This window comes from Phaseolus vulgaris, chromosome 10, assembly GCF_051622355.1.
Source record: "Phaseolus vulgaris cultivar YP4 chromosome 10, ASM5162235v1, whole genome shotgun sequence".
NCBI classification, from domain to species: domain Eukaryota; kingdom Viridiplantae; phylum Streptophyta; class Magnoliopsida; order Fabales; family Fabaceae; genus Phaseolus; species Phaseolus vulgaris.
The window spans coordinates 29379061-29397202 of record NC_143507.1 but is presented as its reverse complement, the minus strand read 5'-3'; the positions used below and the strand labels follow the sequence as shown (position 1 = coordinate 29397202).

The 18142-nt window shown below is 40.5% G+C and overlaps 2 protein-coding genes across 3 annotated transcripts in view; one reads left to right on the top strand and one right to left on the bottom strand.

The window, feature by feature from the left end:
- Positions 1 to 12607, bottom strand: part of LOC137818895 (2-oxoglutarate-dependent dioxygenase 19) — a 32098-nt gene extending 19491 nt beyond the window's left edge. Inside the window, exons 1-3 of one of the 2 annotated variants that reach the window (XM_068622542.2) lie at positions 12348 to 12607; positions 2037 to 2260; positions 1102 to 1112 (exon numbers count right to left, since the gene is read on the bottom strand). In XM_068622542.2, the coding sequence (XP_068478643.2) occupies positions 1102 to 1112; positions 2037 to 2260; positions 12348 to 12584 (472 nt within the window). In that variant the 5' untranslated portion in view covers positions 12585 to 12607. Of the gene's footprint in view, positions 1 to 1101; positions 1113 to 2026; positions 2261 to 2572; positions 2632 to 12347 lie in introns of those variants that run through there. The other variant, XR_011082169.2, reaches the window with a different exon arrangement.
- Positions 12608 to 14042: 1435 nt separating this feature from the next.
- On the top strand, positions 14043 to 17642 carry LOC150024713 (uncharacterized). Its single transcript, XM_090296121.1, has 2 exons — positions 14043 to 16968; positions 17545 to 17642. Exons 1-2 carry the CDS (start codon positions 14043 to 14045, stop codon positions 17640 to 17642), a joined length of 3024 nt encoding a protein of 1007 aa, XP_090152247.1.
- The last annotated feature ends 500 nt before the right edge of the window (positions 17643 to 18142 follow it).

Genomic DNA, 18142 nt, shown 5'->3' with positions numbered 1-18142 from the left:
AGCAATAGGACACCCTCGCTGCTCCTGAAGAGCTTGACGCAGCTCTTCAGTCACTTTGCTAAGCTCATCATTCCTGGCCCGAGAGGCGACCAGGTCCTCATGCATTCTCGCCTGTTCTATGCGCGAGGCTTCCACATTCGCCTGCAACGAACGCATAATCTCCACCATCTGCGCCATGGTCATGGCGCCGGCGCCTTCAGCAGCAACAGGTGCAACTGGACTTGAACGGTTGCTTCTCATTTTTCTCATGAAACTTGACGAATCACAGGGCGCAACGAACAACACTTCCTTCTGCGACGATTAATTCAGCGATCAATCGGTCAGAACTTCGCGAAACTGCGAAAGAAACCTCAAGAACACAGCGAGCCTCCACAGAAACCAACGTTTCTTCCACGAAAAACCAAACAAGCCAAAGAACTCAAATCTCACCGAACGAAACTCACGCAATTAGCAGAAAACTTCACCTCACCGAACAAAACCCCAAATGAACGGTGAAAAACGCGAAAACACCGAACAAAACATAGATGAACAGCGAACAATGGTTGCACCAGCACACAACCACACAAAAAACTGCAAAAACCTCCAAGAACTCACGCTGCGGATGGGAACAGGTTTTACACGGCCCCACGGTGGGCGCCTGATGATCCTGCCTGTTGACCAAAACGTTGGAGCTTGCCTCGTCAAACTTGGATCGACGTGTGCACCGCATCAACCTCCGTCCTTCGTCACGATCCACCTCAAGAACCTGCAAAAGAACAGAGCGGCGCCGCTGCGGCCGATCGCACTCCAACGCCCAAGTCAGTGACTAAACCACCAAATACTTCAAGAGTAACACTCAAGAACTCTCAAGGAACCGTGAACCAGTTCTCTCTCACAGTATACTCAAGAACTCGCAAGCGTAAAGAAGACAATCTGAACGTGCGTACCTCAGAAGTTCGTTGGGAAACCCTTATATACCTGGGCACTTTCTCTCTCCTGGCAGTTACACACCTGGACACGTGGCTCGCATCCAGTCGTACACGTGCCATCATCTGGAGCCTCCTTGACTTGGGCGCTGCTTCTGACTCTCCTTTGGCTAAGTTACTTTATGCATGATACTACTCAGTGCATAGCTGTCCTGGAGTGCGATCTCTACTGGATTGGCGAGCTAGGGTGCCTTCGTACACACCTTCCCTGTGGTCTCGCCGGCCGCCTTCATAATCTGCACCACCTTCATCTTCGGCGATGTGCTTGCTCCGGCGATCTCTAATCACTTGGTCGCCTGAGTTTACATTTGGCGACTTCATCTTTAACCCGGCGACCGCCGGTTCTGGTGTGCTGGAGATCGGAGCACGCCAACTTAATAACTGGCGACTTCACGAGCCCCCCGACTTCCTTCCCTTCTGCCAACCTGGCGTCTCGTCAACACGCCTATACCGTAGCAAGGTGCCACGTCATCACTTTCGACTGCCAGGGCGGTACAGAAAGGTTATAAAAGTGTAATAAAAGAATAAATGAGATAACTAGATTTTAGAAAGGCTAAAATGGTGCAGTAAGACTGATAGGGTGTGTTTTGAGTGGGTGCAAGGTTTGGTGGAGAAAGGTAGACTATGAAGTTAAGTAAGAACAGTATATGGTTGAGGCCCAAAGTCACAGGTACATGAAGAATCCTGCTGAAGAGATACATGTGTATTCTGCTACAGCTTTAGCTTTAGTTATTTAGAAATATTGAATTTAAATACTTTTGGAGTGTTGGGGTGTTGAGGTGTTGGCCAATTCAGAAACAGTAAGGTGAGGTTCTCTACCAGATTCTAATGGCAGGATGTTTGCGGGTGTAGTTTTGTATGCCTTTAAGCAGCAAACGGTTATTTTTTATTCTTCCTGGCTCGTTTTGTACATCAGAAACTCTTTTTGAAGGTATCGAATTATGGATAAGGGTGGAGATATCTTAAATATCCCTCTTAATTTTATTTAATTATTTGATAATAAAAAAAATATGAAACACCTTAGAACATAAAGGGAGATAGAGAAATAAGTTTTGTGTAGTTATTATGTACCTGAAACCAGATGGGTTGGAAGGAAAATGAGATTGAGGATGCGCAACAACCTTCAGATATTCCCTGTTTTCCCCAGTGGAGGAGTTTAGTTCCCATCTGATTCTATCCGATGGACTTCTTTTGCTGTAGATCCTTCTCTCATTCAATGTTGTTTGATCAAAGAAATCAGAAACTCCATTTAATATATTGTCAAATACTCCATCTGGGATGCTATGGTTTACCAACTGCATACATATCAAACAATGAGAAACTATATATATATATATATATATATATATATATATGTTGTAATATGCAGCTTGCTTTACTTGGTATGGAGTTGCACGGATTTTTGATGGACCAAGTTGTTGTAATGAGTGAGTGTATAACAAGGTTTTTGGGAGGAAGATTTTTTGTTAAAATTAATTAACTATTAAAGTTAGTTACAAGTTATTTAAATTCTAAAATTGATAAATACTTGATATATAGTTAATTAGATATTAAAATTATTTATTATAAAAAAAAATTAGAGAAAAGAAAGAGCAAAGACAGTTTACATAGAAGAAGCCATATTCTAGGCAAGCATGACGGAGGCATTGAAGGGCATGCAGTTGCTAATTAGGGCTATCAGAGAAGAGAAGAGAGTAATCAATAGTGGGTATTTCATCATCACAGGCTGAGTAAAGATCAGCATGATGAAGATGTTCTATCACTGCAAGCTCTGAGAAATTAGCATTGGAGAAAATAGGTTCAGAAGACTGAATTTGGGATGCAAAGGAACTTATTTCAGCCATTATAATCAAAGATTAAGAGTGAAAGAGAAGCTATTCTTTGGTAGTAACTTATATCATATCTGAGATGCATAAGCACTGCAACTATATATTTCCTCTACCGACACAGACTACGGCGATTGTCCAACTTAGCATTTAATATCAACTTCTCAACTACCATTAAATGTGTTACATGTTTTTTAGTTTTTCTTAAGGTTAAGAAAGCAATTTGCTCCAAAAGTTATGTATATCATTGTTCTAATAAATTTTAACAGAGTAAAATTCAATTTAGATTTATGTTCTAAATAAAGTATTGAAAACTCAGAAAGGCTAAAACTTTCAATGTATATCATAGTATCAATCTATAATATAAATAGAAGGCACTTTCATGGTAAGTTCTAAAAAAAATTTCAACAAGAAAAAATTTGAAATTTTAACTAAAAATAGCAATCTGAAACTCATTCTGGGAGTGACAAGTGGCACGCTGTAGAACTTACAAGTAGCACGCCGTAGAACTTACACGTTTCACAAAATTCTCATTTTATTATCACCCACATCTCCCTCTTTCCTCTCATTTACGCCTTTCTCTAGACACATTTCACCCTTTCTTGGATTTCTTCTTCTCTGGGTATGCTCTATGTTTTTTCTCACATTTCGCCTTTTTCTTTAGTTTGTGCAGCAATCTGTAGTGGAATGAATTTTCCTTCATATCCATCGTATGTTCAAGTACCAAGGTGAACTATTTTCCTTCCTCTGTCCTCATGGTTGTTTTCATTGATGATTTTTTTGTTGATTTAATTGTTAATGGAGATTTTTTTTTGGCTACTTAATTAGGGTTTGGACTTCCTCTCAACGATATCTCCTTTTTGTTGTTAAACTTTCTTTTTAAACTATTTTACACCTTTTTCCCATCTATATTTCAGTTTGTGCAACAACCGGTAGTGAAATGGATTTTCATTCATATCCATCGTATGTTCAAGCACCAAGGTGAAATCTTTTCCTTCTTTTGTCTTCATGGTTGTTTTCATTGTTCATTTTTTTGCTGATTTAATCGTTAATGGAGATTTTTTTTTTGGCTACTTAGAGTTTGGACTTCCTCTCAAAGATATCTCCTTTTTGTTGTTAAACTTTCTTTTTAAACCTTTTTACACCTTTTTTCCATCTATATTTCAGTTTTTGCAGCAACCGGTAGTGGAATGAATTTTCCTTCATATCCATCGTATGTTCAAGCACCAAGGTGAAATCTTTTCCTTCCTCTGTCCCCATGGTTGTTTTCATTATTGATTTTTTTGTTGATTTAATCGTTAAGGGAGTTTTTTTGGCTACTTAGGGTTTAGACTTCCTCTCAAAGATATCTACTTTTTGTTGTTAAACTTTCTTTTTAAACTCTTTTACACTTTTTTTCCATCTATATTTCAGTATGTGCAACAACCGGTAGTGGAATGGATTTTCTTTCATATCCATTGTATGTTCAAGCACCAAGGTGAAATATTTTCCTTCCTCTATCCTCATGCTTTTTTTTTTGGCTACTTAGGGTTTGAACTTCCTCTCAAAGATATTGATGGAAAATTTCATGAAGGTCTTCTTGAATCATGTAAGATATGGTGCAGAAGCTATGTATGAGTGTGTGCAAGATCCTCCTAAGAGTGGTGTTGATCTTGAAGGTGCACGAGGTGTATGAATATTGGGAGGTTCGGCCAGCCCAAGGAGAGGTGAAGGATGTGAAGTTTAGAGCCTAGAGTTCTAGGGAGAAGCAAAGCTTGGCACAAAATGGCAGCATAACTTTACTCACAATAAACGTGAAAATACAAGGTGTAGGCTCCTCTTTTTATAGGCTAAAGAGGACCATAATGCAACCCTAATGCTAGTCAAATGAAATGTAAATGTGAAGCACATGGGTGCACATGGCACATGGGTGCACAAATGAGCACATGGGGAGGGGTGTGTCTAGTTTTTATGCTCACCCCCTCCATGGGCTTTCTAGACCGGCCTTGGTAAATTTAGAGGTTTTTTTAGAAACTCTAAGTTTACCTAGGTTGGTGTTTTAGGTGCCAAAATTAATTCTAAGAAAATTACAAATAAAGTTCCTATGCTAATTTTGACAAGAAATTAAAGTCTACTCTACACTAGAGTTTATGGCATTTGAACATGTAAAAGAACGTCTTCTTGGATCCTCTTGGCCATAACTCTATGGTTGGCCCAAATCTACCCTTTGGTGGGCTTGCATGTGGGCTTGTGCTTGGGCCTCTTCCATCATCCCCTCCCTCTTGAAAAGGATTTGTCCTCAAATCCATTGCTTCTTCTTCTTCATGGCTAGGGGAATGGATGTGGCTGGATGGTGTCCATCATCCCCTTCTCCTTGAGAAGATCTATCCTCAGATCTAGAGATTTAATCTCGGATAGCAGCCTCTTGCTTCTTCAACTATGCTTGCCCTCCCGGATCAAACGTCCACCTAGGGGAATTATCAAATAAAGCAAATGAGTTAGTTGAAGCAGTTATATACAAATCAATTTTATGAAGTTGCCATTTTTGTTTTTCTTTTGTTTTTGGCAACTTTTTACAATATTTCTCTTTTGATGGTTGCATGTGTTCTCTAATCCTCTCATGCTTTGTAAAATTTTCAATAGTGGTTACTTGTTCCTTAGGCATAATTCCTTTAGGAAGTGGTAACAATGCAAAAAGAGAAAGAGGACTATGTTCACATACAACTTCAAATGTAGAAATATTAGTAGTCTTGTGGACTACTCTATTGTATGCATGCTCAATAGAAAAAGGATACTCATCCCAAGAATTGTGGTTGTCTTTCATGATTTCTCTAGGCATAGTAACAAGAGCTATGTTTTCAATTTTATTTTGACCATTCTTTTGAGGATGATAAGAATTTGAAAAGGACAACTTAGTTGCAAGTTTTTACAAGAGAATCCTCAAATGATGGTTTTCAAATTTTGGAGCTCTATCCAACACTAAGTTTGAAGAGAAATCATGAAGACTTGTCACTTCTTTAAGGAAGAGTTTATCCATGTCCATGAAAATGGAATCAAAACCTTTTGTTGTCCTAGGAAGATCTAATATGAAATTTAGGCTTATGTCTTCCCAAGGATCATTTGCAAAAGGTGAAGGAGTATAGAGTTCATGAGACATCGCCTTAGATGTATTTTTAAAACACGGAATGTATCTAGGGTAATGTCTTTGAACATCTTTTCTCATGGGTGACAATAATTTTCCTTTTAAAAGCTCTAGAGTTTTATCAACTCTAATTTGACCCATGAGTTCTCCTTCATGAAGAATTTCTCTTTTATGTGTGAAGGTAGTCTCGTTGATACAACCTTTGTTCATGGAAATTTCAATTCTTTGCAAAGGTTGTCTCAATAAGACATGACAAGTTTCTTTAGGCACTACTTCACATAAAAAATTGTCTTTGTAGATGCCTATAGATGACTTGACCTTCACTTGGTGATATCTTGGCATGTATGTAAAATAATCTACTATATTTTTATCTATGCAAGCCTTTTTTAAGGATTCTTCTTTTTTTTCTAGGCTTGCAAGTGTTCCTTTACAAAAGGTAAGGCTAGGTTGTTCAACAAGAGGTATATTTTCAAATGTATTTTCAACTTTTCCTTCTTGTTGAATGACCTTGTGGGAAGGAACACTCTTCTCCCACGCCTTTTGTTTCCCAAGGGTTTTCTCTTGCTTTTCTATTTTTACATTTTCTTCACTCTCACTAGCTTCTTTTTCTTGGCTACTATTTTCATCTTTGTCCCTTAAGATCATAGATCTTTCATTGAAACATTGAGATGCTAATTGATCATTGCCAAGGTATTCTAAACATGGAATTTCTCTAGCTTGAGTGTGAGAGATATGCTTGGTTAGGTTTTCTTGTCTCTCTTTCCTAGCTCTCCTAGGGAATTGTTGATGATATTCATTTTTCCTAAGACTTTCTTCCCCAAGATAATCATGATGTTTAGAGCTAGATGCATGAGAATGTAATTTTTTTGAAAATTGAGACTTCTCATTCTTTGCTTTAGTCAAAACATTAATTTTAGTCTCACTCTCCAATTGTCTATAAGCAATTGATTGCACAGTTTGTGAAACTTCTTTCAAAAGAGTTTTTAAAGATTTTAATTCACTTCCAATAGACTTTGTAGAATGAGAAGAAGAAGACATGGCTAAAGCTTTGTGTATACAAGTATTTTACCTTGAGAAAACTTAGGAAAGTCATAGAAGGTAGTTTTCCAGGTAAGGGAGGTGAGTCACAAAGGACTACATAAATACCAAGCCTTTGCCTTAGCCAAAAACTATCCCTCAATGTCTTCACACAAAACTTTCTCTTAGTAAACCACTTAGAACACAATTAAGTTGAGAAATCAAATTTTCAATGAAAGAAAACAATGCAAGCTACTAATCAACAAAGCTAGTCGGTTTAACACAAACTTAACAAAATAACCATGCAAAAGCGTCACTAACTAAGCAAAAGAAAAGGCAATTACAAACAATTAACAATTGCTAATTAAGAATTCTATACTAGTCGGCCCTAGGTGAGGCTTCTTGGACACTTGGAGCCCTTGAAGACACACTCACCGTCTAAAACGTAATTAAGAGGTAATTAACACAAATTAAGTTGTAAGGAAATTAAGATAAACTCCCTTTGTTGATCCTCTTTTTGCTAAATGCACTTCCTTGTTGTCTTTGCTTGTTGGTCCTCCAAGTGTTTGTAGTGTTTTTCAAGAAAGCTTGATTCGGCCTTGGCTTTGTTTCCCCTTGGAATGAAGGTCTTAATTCTCCTATTCCAGCACCTATCAAAAGAATAGACCTTACCCAAGTCAAGTTTCAATTCAATTAAGCACCAAAGGAGAATAATTTCCAGCACCAAATTAGAGGTCAAAGAACAAAAGCAAGAAACAATTTAATTGAATAAAACAGTACCACCAAAAGGAGTTAGATTATGACAACTAGAAAGAGGTCCAAGAAATATTAAGCAAGCAAATAAAAGGTACCAAAATAAATGTAGGCACACAAAAGAATCCTAAGAATAGCACTAGAATTAGATGACCAAATAAAAAAAACAGCACCACTGGAAAATGTTGTGGGCCAGAAACGTGTTTTTTCCCAATTTATGCTGAGCTGTGTTTTTAAGATATGATTCTGAAATTTGATATTCAAGATATTCAAGATCTTAGCTAAATTCTGGCTTTGGAATCACTCAAAACGCATGCACCAATATTTTTTAATAAATTTTGCAATTTTGGTGTTCAGTTACGCCAGCTGTAGCGCCTCAGATTTGCACACTGATTTTAAAAGATTTATCATTTTTTTTCTGTTGATTCTTTTGAACTAATTCTTTTTTTGTCCTTTCTATAACACTTCAAACTTGCATATTCCAGAGAATCAAAATTTTCCTATGAGTGAAAATATTTTTCTGGAACAAAACAGTCAGCACAGAAAATTTGAAACAGGGGATTCTGAAAACTGGAAACAAAAACAGAAAGATACCAAAATTTAAACACAATGGAATTTGTGAAATAGAATTGTGTAGGATCTAAACACAATATGAACTCAAACTAAAATTAAAAAGGCACCAAAAGATCAAAGAACAGCAGATTCAAAGCAATTAAAGATACCCAAAATCAAGAAACAATCAAGCCAAATAAAGGACTACTAAGAATTGTTGACATTGTGGATGAACATGACTTGACAAAACATATATGGATTCAGAAATTAAAGACTCAAAAGCATAATATGAACCAAATTAAAAGTGCAATAAAGACTCAAAAGCCTAAACGAAAACAACAACTCAAAGGTGTATGGAATCCTATCGCAAATTGCACAAGAAATTGTTCAAGATCAATTGAACAAAAGTGCTTCGGTTGGATCTTCCAAATAGCACACCAAAACAAATTAAAATGCAAAAAAAAGCAAGACAATTATGGAAATAAGATGAACAACATGAAATAAAGAAGAACTAGAAATGAAAAGACCAAAAGCAACTCATCTTGAAGAACCCAAGCTCATGATACCAAATGATGGCAAATTTCATGAAGGTCTTCTTGAATCATGTAAGAAAATGGTGCGGAAGCTATGTAGGTGTGTGTGCAAGATCCTCCTAAGAGGGATGTTGATCTTGAAGGTGCATGATAGGTATGAACATAGGGAGGTTCGGCCAGCCCAAGGAAAGGTGAAGGATGTGAAGTTTAGAGCCTAGAGTTCTAGGGAGAAGCAAAGCTTGGCACAAAATGGCAGCATAACTTTACTCACAATAAACTTGAAAATACAAGGTGTAGGCTCCTCCTTTTATAGGCTAAGGAGGACCATAATGCAACCCTAATGCTAGCCAAATGAAATGTAAATGTGAAGCACATGGGTGCACAAATGAGCACATGGGAGGGGTGTGTCTAGTTTTTATGCTCACCCCCTCCATGGGCTTTCTAGACCGGCCTTGGTAAATTTAGAGGTTTTTTTAGAAACTCTAAGTTTACCTAGGTTGGTGTTTTAGGTGTCAAAATTAATTCTAAGAAAATTACAAATAAAGTTCCTATGCTAATTTTGACAAGAAATTAAAGTCTACTCTACACTAGAGTTTATGGCGTTTGAACATGTAAAAGAACGTCTTCTTGGATCCTCTTGGCCATAACTCTATGGTTGGCCCAAATCTACCCTTTGGTGGGCTTGCATGTGGGCTTGTGCTTGGGACTCTTCCATCAGATATCTTTTTTTTGTTGTTCAACTTTTTTTTAAACTTTTTTATACCTTTTTTCCATATATATTTCAGTATGTGTAGCAACTGGTAATGGAATGGCTACTTATTATGTCCCTTATTTTGATTATGTTGGAAATAACTCTTTTAAGTTTACTTTGTTTAAGGAAGAATCGACTTCTTTTCTTACTTCACATTACTTCATTACTGTATTTATACATGTGTTTATTTGCTTTTAGGATCTTCATTTTGCTTTTGCCAATTACATTCAGGAAAACTGGTTAAAGTATGTTGTCCTTCATTGACATAATAGTGAAGTAAATTGCAAAATTCCGATAAGGCCACCTCTAAAAGCTTCTGTTAAATTTGGTTGTGGATGGAGGGAATTTTTTCAGATCCATGCACTTTGTGAAGGAGAAAAATTGATCTTTGATAGTGGAGTAACCCCAATACATATGATGGTGTTGTTAGTGTTGTGAAAATTCAAGATTATCTTCTTCTGAATATAATTTGTCAAGAACAATGTTCTCACTATAGAGATTCAAATTCTATTATAGAGTTATGTAATTTGCAAATTGTTGTAATGTCAACTAGAAAAAATTAATTATGTTTACTTTGTTTTAGTTATCAAGTTTTGTTTACATACATGATCAAAGTATGTAATTTCATATTAAATATTATTATGGAATGTTTTTTTGTTTTTTTGTTTCATTATGCTACTTTATAATTTACTTTGAAAAAAGACATGAAATGTGTGTTATTTTTTTTTATAATAATGTGTTGGCATAAACAAGTTAAATTTCATAAAAAGTTATTCGCATTAATGTATTTTCCATAAAAGCTTTAACGTTAATATTATTCGCATTATATTATATTTTAAATTTCAAATTCAATTTTGTCTTTAATATTTGTGAATGGTTATTATGATTCTATATTATTAATATTAATATTTCATAATGTATCCATATTAATATTAATATTCAAAATTTACAATTTCAAGATCATTAATTACCTTTCTGATTCATATAAAATGTACATTATTATTATTATTTAACATTTGATTCAAGTTTGATTAACTTTCATTTTATTATTATTATTATTTAATGTTAAATATTATTATTAATTATTAATATTTATTTTTTCATATTTTCAAAATTTACAATTCCAAGATCATTAATTACTTTTCTGATTCGTATATTTTTTGTCTGACTTCTGTTGCACACTTATTTCCAATTCCAATATTATTATTATTATTATATATTATTATTATTATTATTATTATTATTAAAACTCTTCAAATATTTAATTTTTCAGATTTTTAAAATTTAAAATTTCAACATCATTAATTACCTTTCTCATTCATATAAAATGTCCATTATTACTATTATTTAGCATTTGATTCAAGTTTGATTTAAAATCCTAAATAAATACAGAATTTAAATCATTTAATGTTTTACACAAATAAAAGTTATTTTAATTTATAAAATTTAATTGAAAAATTATAAATATCAAATACCATTAAAGAAATGTAATTTTTCAGTCATTTTGGTTTTTCATTTCATCCAATAGTTTTCTCATTGTGGTTTCCCGCAATACTTCATTTATTGTGCTTTTTTCAGCTTCATGACAAGTTTATTCATTTTCATTTTTTATATCCTCAAAACAGTCCAATGAATGGAAGTGATTCTTTTTATTGGATAAAGAACCAGTTTTATGTTCATATAAGACCTTTACTTTTGTTTTGGTTTGTGTTCTTAATAGTCAAGGTAGGATCACAGGAAGTGTGTGGTTAACAATGAGGCTGAAAGGGGATAAAGGTTTCATCTTTTGTCTTTTTCCAGAGAAAGTGTTAAGAAAGTTTGTATTTTTAATGTATTCAAGTCAAAGATATGTTTGTTTCTTCAATTTCATGTTTGCACAGAATGTGTTGATAAAATTTTCATTTTTACACAGATATTCCATTTGGTTCAAAACACTTTCTCTAAAAATTTTGGATCTAACATTCTCATTTTCTACTTTCAGTAAACTTAAATATGATTTTAAACCTTTACCCGCGTGCATTGCATTGGCTTTTTTGTTTCTATTACCTTCTTGGCTTAAGTCATTAATGTTGTTATGTTCTCTTTGTATCAAAGTTTTTCTCTTCTTTGATTTGTCTGCCTTTTCCAGTAATCTGTCAACGCCACCGCTACTTTCATAGGTTTGGGTCATTTTCATGTTTTGCAAAGGAAGTATTAAAAAGTTATCATTTTTTCAAATATCATTTTGTACATATATGATTTTATACTTCTACCGACTTTCTTTCATTTGATTCTTTTGTTTATATTACCTGATTATGTTAAGTCATTAATGTTGATCTCTGCGCTTTCTATCTCACTTTTTCTCCTCTTTGATTTCTTTAAATTTTCAGTAATCTGTGAACGGCACCGCCACTATTATAACTTTGTTTCTTGATTTTCATGTTTTCAAACTGATTCCCCAGTATATCAAGCACTAAGGAAAAAAAATTTCCTTCTTTTGTTTGCATGGAAAAGCAAGAGTGTATGGTTATATGAAATTGGTAAGATTTCTCGGTTAGGGTTTCCACCTTTTTTTGTCTATGTTCTACATTTGTGCATTATGACAATCTGTGTATTATTTAAGAAATTTCAAAGCAAGGATTTTTTTTATATCTTTTATGCTTCATCTTATACGAGTTTGAGTTAATGAATCCTATTGTAATTGTTGAAGAGAAAAGAAGCACTCGATTGTCCTGAAACTTTAATATAATTAAAGTGAGGGATAATAAATTTAGAAGAGAAAATAAGGCATGCATGATGAAATATGTTGAAAATAAATAGTAGGACACAATAAGAGCAAAGACGGTTTACATAGAAGAAGCCATATTCTAGGCAAGCATGACGGAGGCATGGAAGGGCATGCAGTTGCTGATTAGGGCTATCAGAGAAGAGAAGAGAGTAATCAATAGTGGGTATTTCATCATCACAGGCTGAGTAAAGATCAGCATGATGAAGATGTTCTACCACTACAAGCTCTGAGAAATTAGCATTGGAGAAAATAGGTTCAGAAGACTGAATTTGGGATGCAAAGGAACTTATTTCAGCCATTATAATCAAAGATTGAGAGTGAAAGAGAAGCTATACTTCGGTAGTAACTTATATCATGTCTCAGATGCATAAGCACTGCAGCTATATATTTCCTCTACCCCTACGGTGATTGTCATATTAGCATTTAATATCAACTTCTCAACTATACCATTAAATGTGTTACGTGTTTTTTTAGTATTTCTTATGATAAGAAAGCAATTTGTATGTGACTAAAACATAAATTGTATGTGACTTTCCAACATAAATTCTCCAAAATAAATATGTTCAAATAAATAAAAAAAATATCACAAATATCCAGATAAAATTCAATACGTAACTTACTAAAAAAATATTTTACATTTTTGTTATATTAGTCAGTGTCCAAAAAAGTTTTTTAGTTTCCACATTTGACTTTACCATTAATTAAAGTGATGTATACTGCCTTGCATTATTATTGTTCACTAGTCTCCGCATAAAAGAAATAAAGATAATTATGTTTAGAGTCTTTTTCAAATTTGTGCAATTTTAATTAAGCTCTTGTACCGGTACTGGGCGAGGCCGGGACCCACCTGCCTGTCCGACTCCCAGTCAAGCCTGACCGAGAGACTGATAAGTCAATATCTTCAGAAATCTGGCCGAACGGCCGGCAGACCTAGACCTTTATATACTTGGCCGACTGACGACTGGCCGAGACCTTCGTATACTTGGCCGACTGACGAATGGCCGAGACATTTGTATACTTGGCCGACTGACGAATGGCCGAGACCTCCGTATACTTGGCCGACTGATGAATGGCCGAGACCTTTGTATACTTGGCCGACTGACGAATGGCCGAGACCTTTGTATACTTGGCCGACTGACGAATGGCCGAGACCTCCGTATACTTGGCCGACTGATGAATGGCCGAGACCTTTGCATACTTGGCCGACTGACGAGTGGCCGAAACCTTTGGAGACTTAACTAAGATGGTCGAAGACCACACTTATTTGGCCGATGGCCTACCCTCACCATGAGAATGTGGCCGACAGCCGAACCCTATTACGATTAACGCTCAAATCGAGATCAGTAAAGCTAATCCATCATCAAGAATTAGGTAATGCAACCCTAAGCGGTATCCACCTCGATAAACGGGCCCAACAGGTAGGCCCATTAGAATAATATAAATAGCACGCATTCCAAGGAGTAAGGTATGTCATTATTACTGTTCACCTACCTGAGAGCTAACCACCCGCTTTACTGACTTGAGCGTCGGAGTGCCTTCACAGGTACCCCCACCATCCGGTGTTCACCCGACGACCGAGTCCCGAGTGCCGAAAGATAAGCAGAAGGAAGAGAAGGATCCCAGTTCATCACTCAGCCACCTGCCCGACCGAAGGAAGGAGAAGAAGACTTCAACAGTTCTCTAGGTCCCATTTCCCTAGCAGGAACAATTGGCGCCCACCGTGGGACCGAGGGAAACTAGCTGAAGGAAAAAAGTAGATGGTTTCGACAAGAAGCATGGAAAGAATGACTGAAGCCGACCAGACAATGCTGCTGCTGTCTCTCCAGAGGGAGATGGCCGAGATGCGAAGAAAGGCCGAGGAGGCCGCTCAGAAAAATGAGCAAGAGCTGCAGGTTCTCCGCAAGGAGAACGAAGATATGAGAAAGAAGCTGGGGGAGGGAGGACCCTCTGTCATACCGACGAACGTGGTCGGCAAGTCCTACACCTCTCCCCCCAACCCGGATGTGGCCGAGGGGACAAGAGGCCGACCCCCTCCCCGCGAGACTGAAACGGGCGACGAGTCGTGCCTAATCAGATCCACCCGGACGACCCTGACGGCCGACCCGAACCGCCGTCACCCCTTTACAAACAACATCATCGAAGTCCCACTTCCTGAGAAGTGGAAGGGTTTCAACCGAGACCAATACGACGGGTCGACCGACCCGGACGAGCATATGGACGCCTACACCACCCATATGAGTCTCTACACCTCGAACGACGCCGTCTTGTGCCGAGTGTTCCCCACATCCTTGAAGGGTGCAGCCCTTAGTTGGTTCACCAAGCTCTCACCCAACTCCATAGATAGCTTTGCCACGCTCATCGCAAAGTTCGAAACACAGTTTGCGACCAGCCGGCCGCACCACCTGACCTCGATCGCCCTGGTAGGCATCCGCCAGGAGAAGGGAGAGTCGCTGAGAACCTTCGTAGATAGGTTCAGTAAAGTGGCAATGAGCATCCGAAATCTGAGTCCGGATGTCGCCATCCACCACATGCTGACGGCCCTGCGCCCGGGGCCCTTTGCCGACAACCTATGCATACAGCCGGCCGACAGCCTGGACGAACTGAGAAAGAGAGCCGCTAAGTACATGCAGCTGGAGGAGCTAAGAGAGTTCCGCAACCAGGCCCGTGCCGAGGCCGGTGGAGAGAGGAAGGAAGAAAAAGACCGACAGGCTCGGCCGATACAGAGAACGGACCGGCGCCGGGAAAACCGAGACCGACCGATCCGTTTCTCGAGGTATACACCCCTAACGGCCGAGCGGGGAAGGATTCTGGACGAAGCCCTTAACGCCGAGCTGATCCCTCCCCCAAGGAAGGTGGCCAGCCCAAATAACGCCGACCGGAGGAAGCAGTGTCGGTACCACCAGAACACCGGACACTCAACCGACGAGTGTCAGGCCCTTAAGGACAAGATAGAGGAACTTATCCAGGCTGGGCATCTCCGCCGGTTCGTCAGGAATGGCCGAGACCCACCAGGCCGGGCGGATCCTCCCAGGCGGACGAGGTCACCTCAGCGCGGCCGAGAAAACCAAAACAACAGAGGCGACCGACAACCCGCAAGGGCCGATCCCCCTCGAAGAGACGACCCCCCCAGGGAGGCCGATAGGAGAGGTAACCGAGAGGTTATCAACACTATAGCCGGCGGCTTCGCCGGGGGAGGAAGCACGAACAACGCCCGAAAGAAGCACCTCCGGGCAGTACATCAGGTAAACGCTGTGGCGTTCCGACCGAGAATGCCACCCATCACATTCACGGACGATGACTTCAAGGGCGTAGACTACCGCCAGCAGGACGACCCGATGGTGATAGCGGTCGACATAGATCGATTCACCATAAGGAAGACCCTCGTAGACCAAGGAAGTTCGGTAGATATCCTCTACTGGAAAACTTTCAAAGCCATGAGAAAGACCGAGGCCGAGATGATGCCATACGATGACCACGTGGTAGGATTCTCGGGCGAAAGGGTGGGTACCAAGGGGTATATCGACTTGTACACCACCTTCGGAGAGGGGAAGAACACCAGGACCATCAAAATTCGGTACCTGGTCATCGATGCCAACACCTCCTACAACATCCTCCTCGGCCGACCATCCATCAACCGGCTGATGGCCATAGTATCAACCCCTCATCTCGCAATGAAATTCCCTTCGAAGACAGGAGACATTCTCACGGTCCACGTGGACCAGAAAGAAGCACGGGAATGCTACGCCGAGAGCCTCCGGGTGGAGCCTCTAAGGGCAGACACCTCTCCCCTTCGGGCGAGAAAGTCCTCCCGAAAGGACCGCTCCCCCAGGAAGGACCGGCCCAGGGAGACCCAGCCAACCGTGGCACTAGTAGACCTTGATCCCCGGGCAACCGAGGACAGGCTAGAGGCAAGAGAGGAGCTGAGGAGAGTCCCCCTCCTCGACGAAGAGCACAGCACGGCTGTAGGGACAGCCTTGGCGGCGGCCGAGGCCGAGGTCATGTACGCCGCGCTAAAAAAGAATGTCGACATGTTCGCATGGACGCCGGCCGACATGCCGGGAGTAAGTCCGGATGTCATCACCCATCGGCTGTCCATATTTAAGGAAGCCCGTCCGATCTCCCAAAAGAAGAGGGACTTGGGCGACGAAAAACGACTCGCAGCGAAGGAGGAGGCCGGCAAGCTCCTGTCGGCCGGATTCATAAGGGAGGCCCGATACACGACATGGCTGGCCAACGTCGTCATGGTTACCAAGCCTAACGGTAACTGGAGGATGTGCGTCGACTACAAAAACATCAACAGCGCATGCCCGAAGGATACCTACCCCCTCCCGAACATTGACCGACTGGTGGATGGGGCGGCCGGCCACAAAATTATGAGCTTCCTGGACGCTTACTCTGGCTATAACCAAATAAGCATGCACCCGCGGGACAAGGAGAAGACGGCCTTCATGACGGCCGATGCCAACTACTACTACGAGGTCATGCCGTTCGGCCTCAAGAACGCCGGGGCGACCTACCAGCGTCTCATGGACAAAATTTTCAAGGGTCTGATAGGCCGGGCGGTAGAGGTCTATGTGGACGACATAGTCGTGAAGTCCGACTCCTTCGAGCAACATCTGAAGGATCTGGACGAGGTCTTCAAGGCTCTAAGGGGAGTCAACATGAAACTCAACCCCGAAAAATGTACTTTCGGGGTAGAGGGAGGAAAGTTCCTAGGTTTCATGCTCACCCACCGAGGGATAGAGGCAAACCCCGACAAATGTCAGGCCATACTCAGCATGAGAAGCCCGAACACCGTAAAGGAGGTACAACAACTCCTTGGGCGGCTGACCGCCCTCTCTCGATTTGTCCCCCGTCTGGCCGAGAGGACGAGGCCGATCGTTCGGTTGCTCCGAAAAGGCAAAAAATTCATCTGGGACGACCAATGCGAGGAAATCTTCAAAAAATTTAAGGAGTTCCTCACATCCCCGGCCGTCATCCAGAAGCCGAGACCCGACATCCCAATCCTGGTATATCTAGCAGTCTCGGAAGAAGCAGTCAGCGCTGCCTTAGTGCAGGAAGCCGAGGGCGAGGAGCGACCCATATACTTTGTGAGCCGAACCCTCCACTCGGCCGAGACCCGATATCAGATGATAGAGAAGGTGGCTCTCGCACTCGTCCTCACGACAAGACGGATGCGCCCCTACTTCCAAAATCACTCCATAACTGTAAGAACTGACTACCCTATTTTTAAAATTTTATCTAAACCGGACCTTGCAGGGAGGATGATAGGATGGTCGGTCGAACTCTCCGAGTTCGACATGAGTCGAGGGGTGCCATCAAATCTCAATGCTTGGCCGACTTCTCGGCCGAGCTGACACCACTGCCCACCCTCTCGGCCGGTTGGACCCTCTACGTGGACGGCTCCTCAAACAAAACAGCGTGTGGAGCGGGAGTTGTCCTGGAGGGGCCGGGCGACCTCCTCCTGGAACAAGCTCTCCAGTTCGGATTTCGGGCGACCAACAACCAGGCTGAGTACGAGGCCTTGCTGGCCGGGCTAAACCTAGCCTACGACATGGGAGCGCGCGAGGTTACATGCAAAAGCGACTCCCAGGTAATGGTCGGCCAAGTCAATGGAGACTTCGAGGTTAAAGAACCTTTGCTGCAGCGATACTACCACGCGGCCAAAAACAGTATCGCCCGCTTTAGCAAAGCACCCTTGCAACACATACCGAGGGAGGACAACAAGAGGGTCGACATCCTGTCCAAACTCTCGGTCACCAAAAAGAAGAGCCATCAGAGGTCGGTCATACAAATATGGCTAAGACACCCCAGTGTGACGGAGGCCGAGGCCGAGTGTCTAGCTGTAGGAGAAGAA

Excerpts from the sequence above, each read along its gene's own strand:
- LOC150024713 (XM_090296121.1), top strand. The coding sequence starts at position 14,043 with ATGGTTTCGACAAGAAGCATGGAAAGAATGACTGAAGCCGACCAGACA. Across the intron at positions 16,969-17,544 it reads GAAACTCAACCCCGAAAAAT|GGAGGATGATAGGATGGTCG; the intron begins GTACTTTCGGGG and ends CGGACCTTGCAG.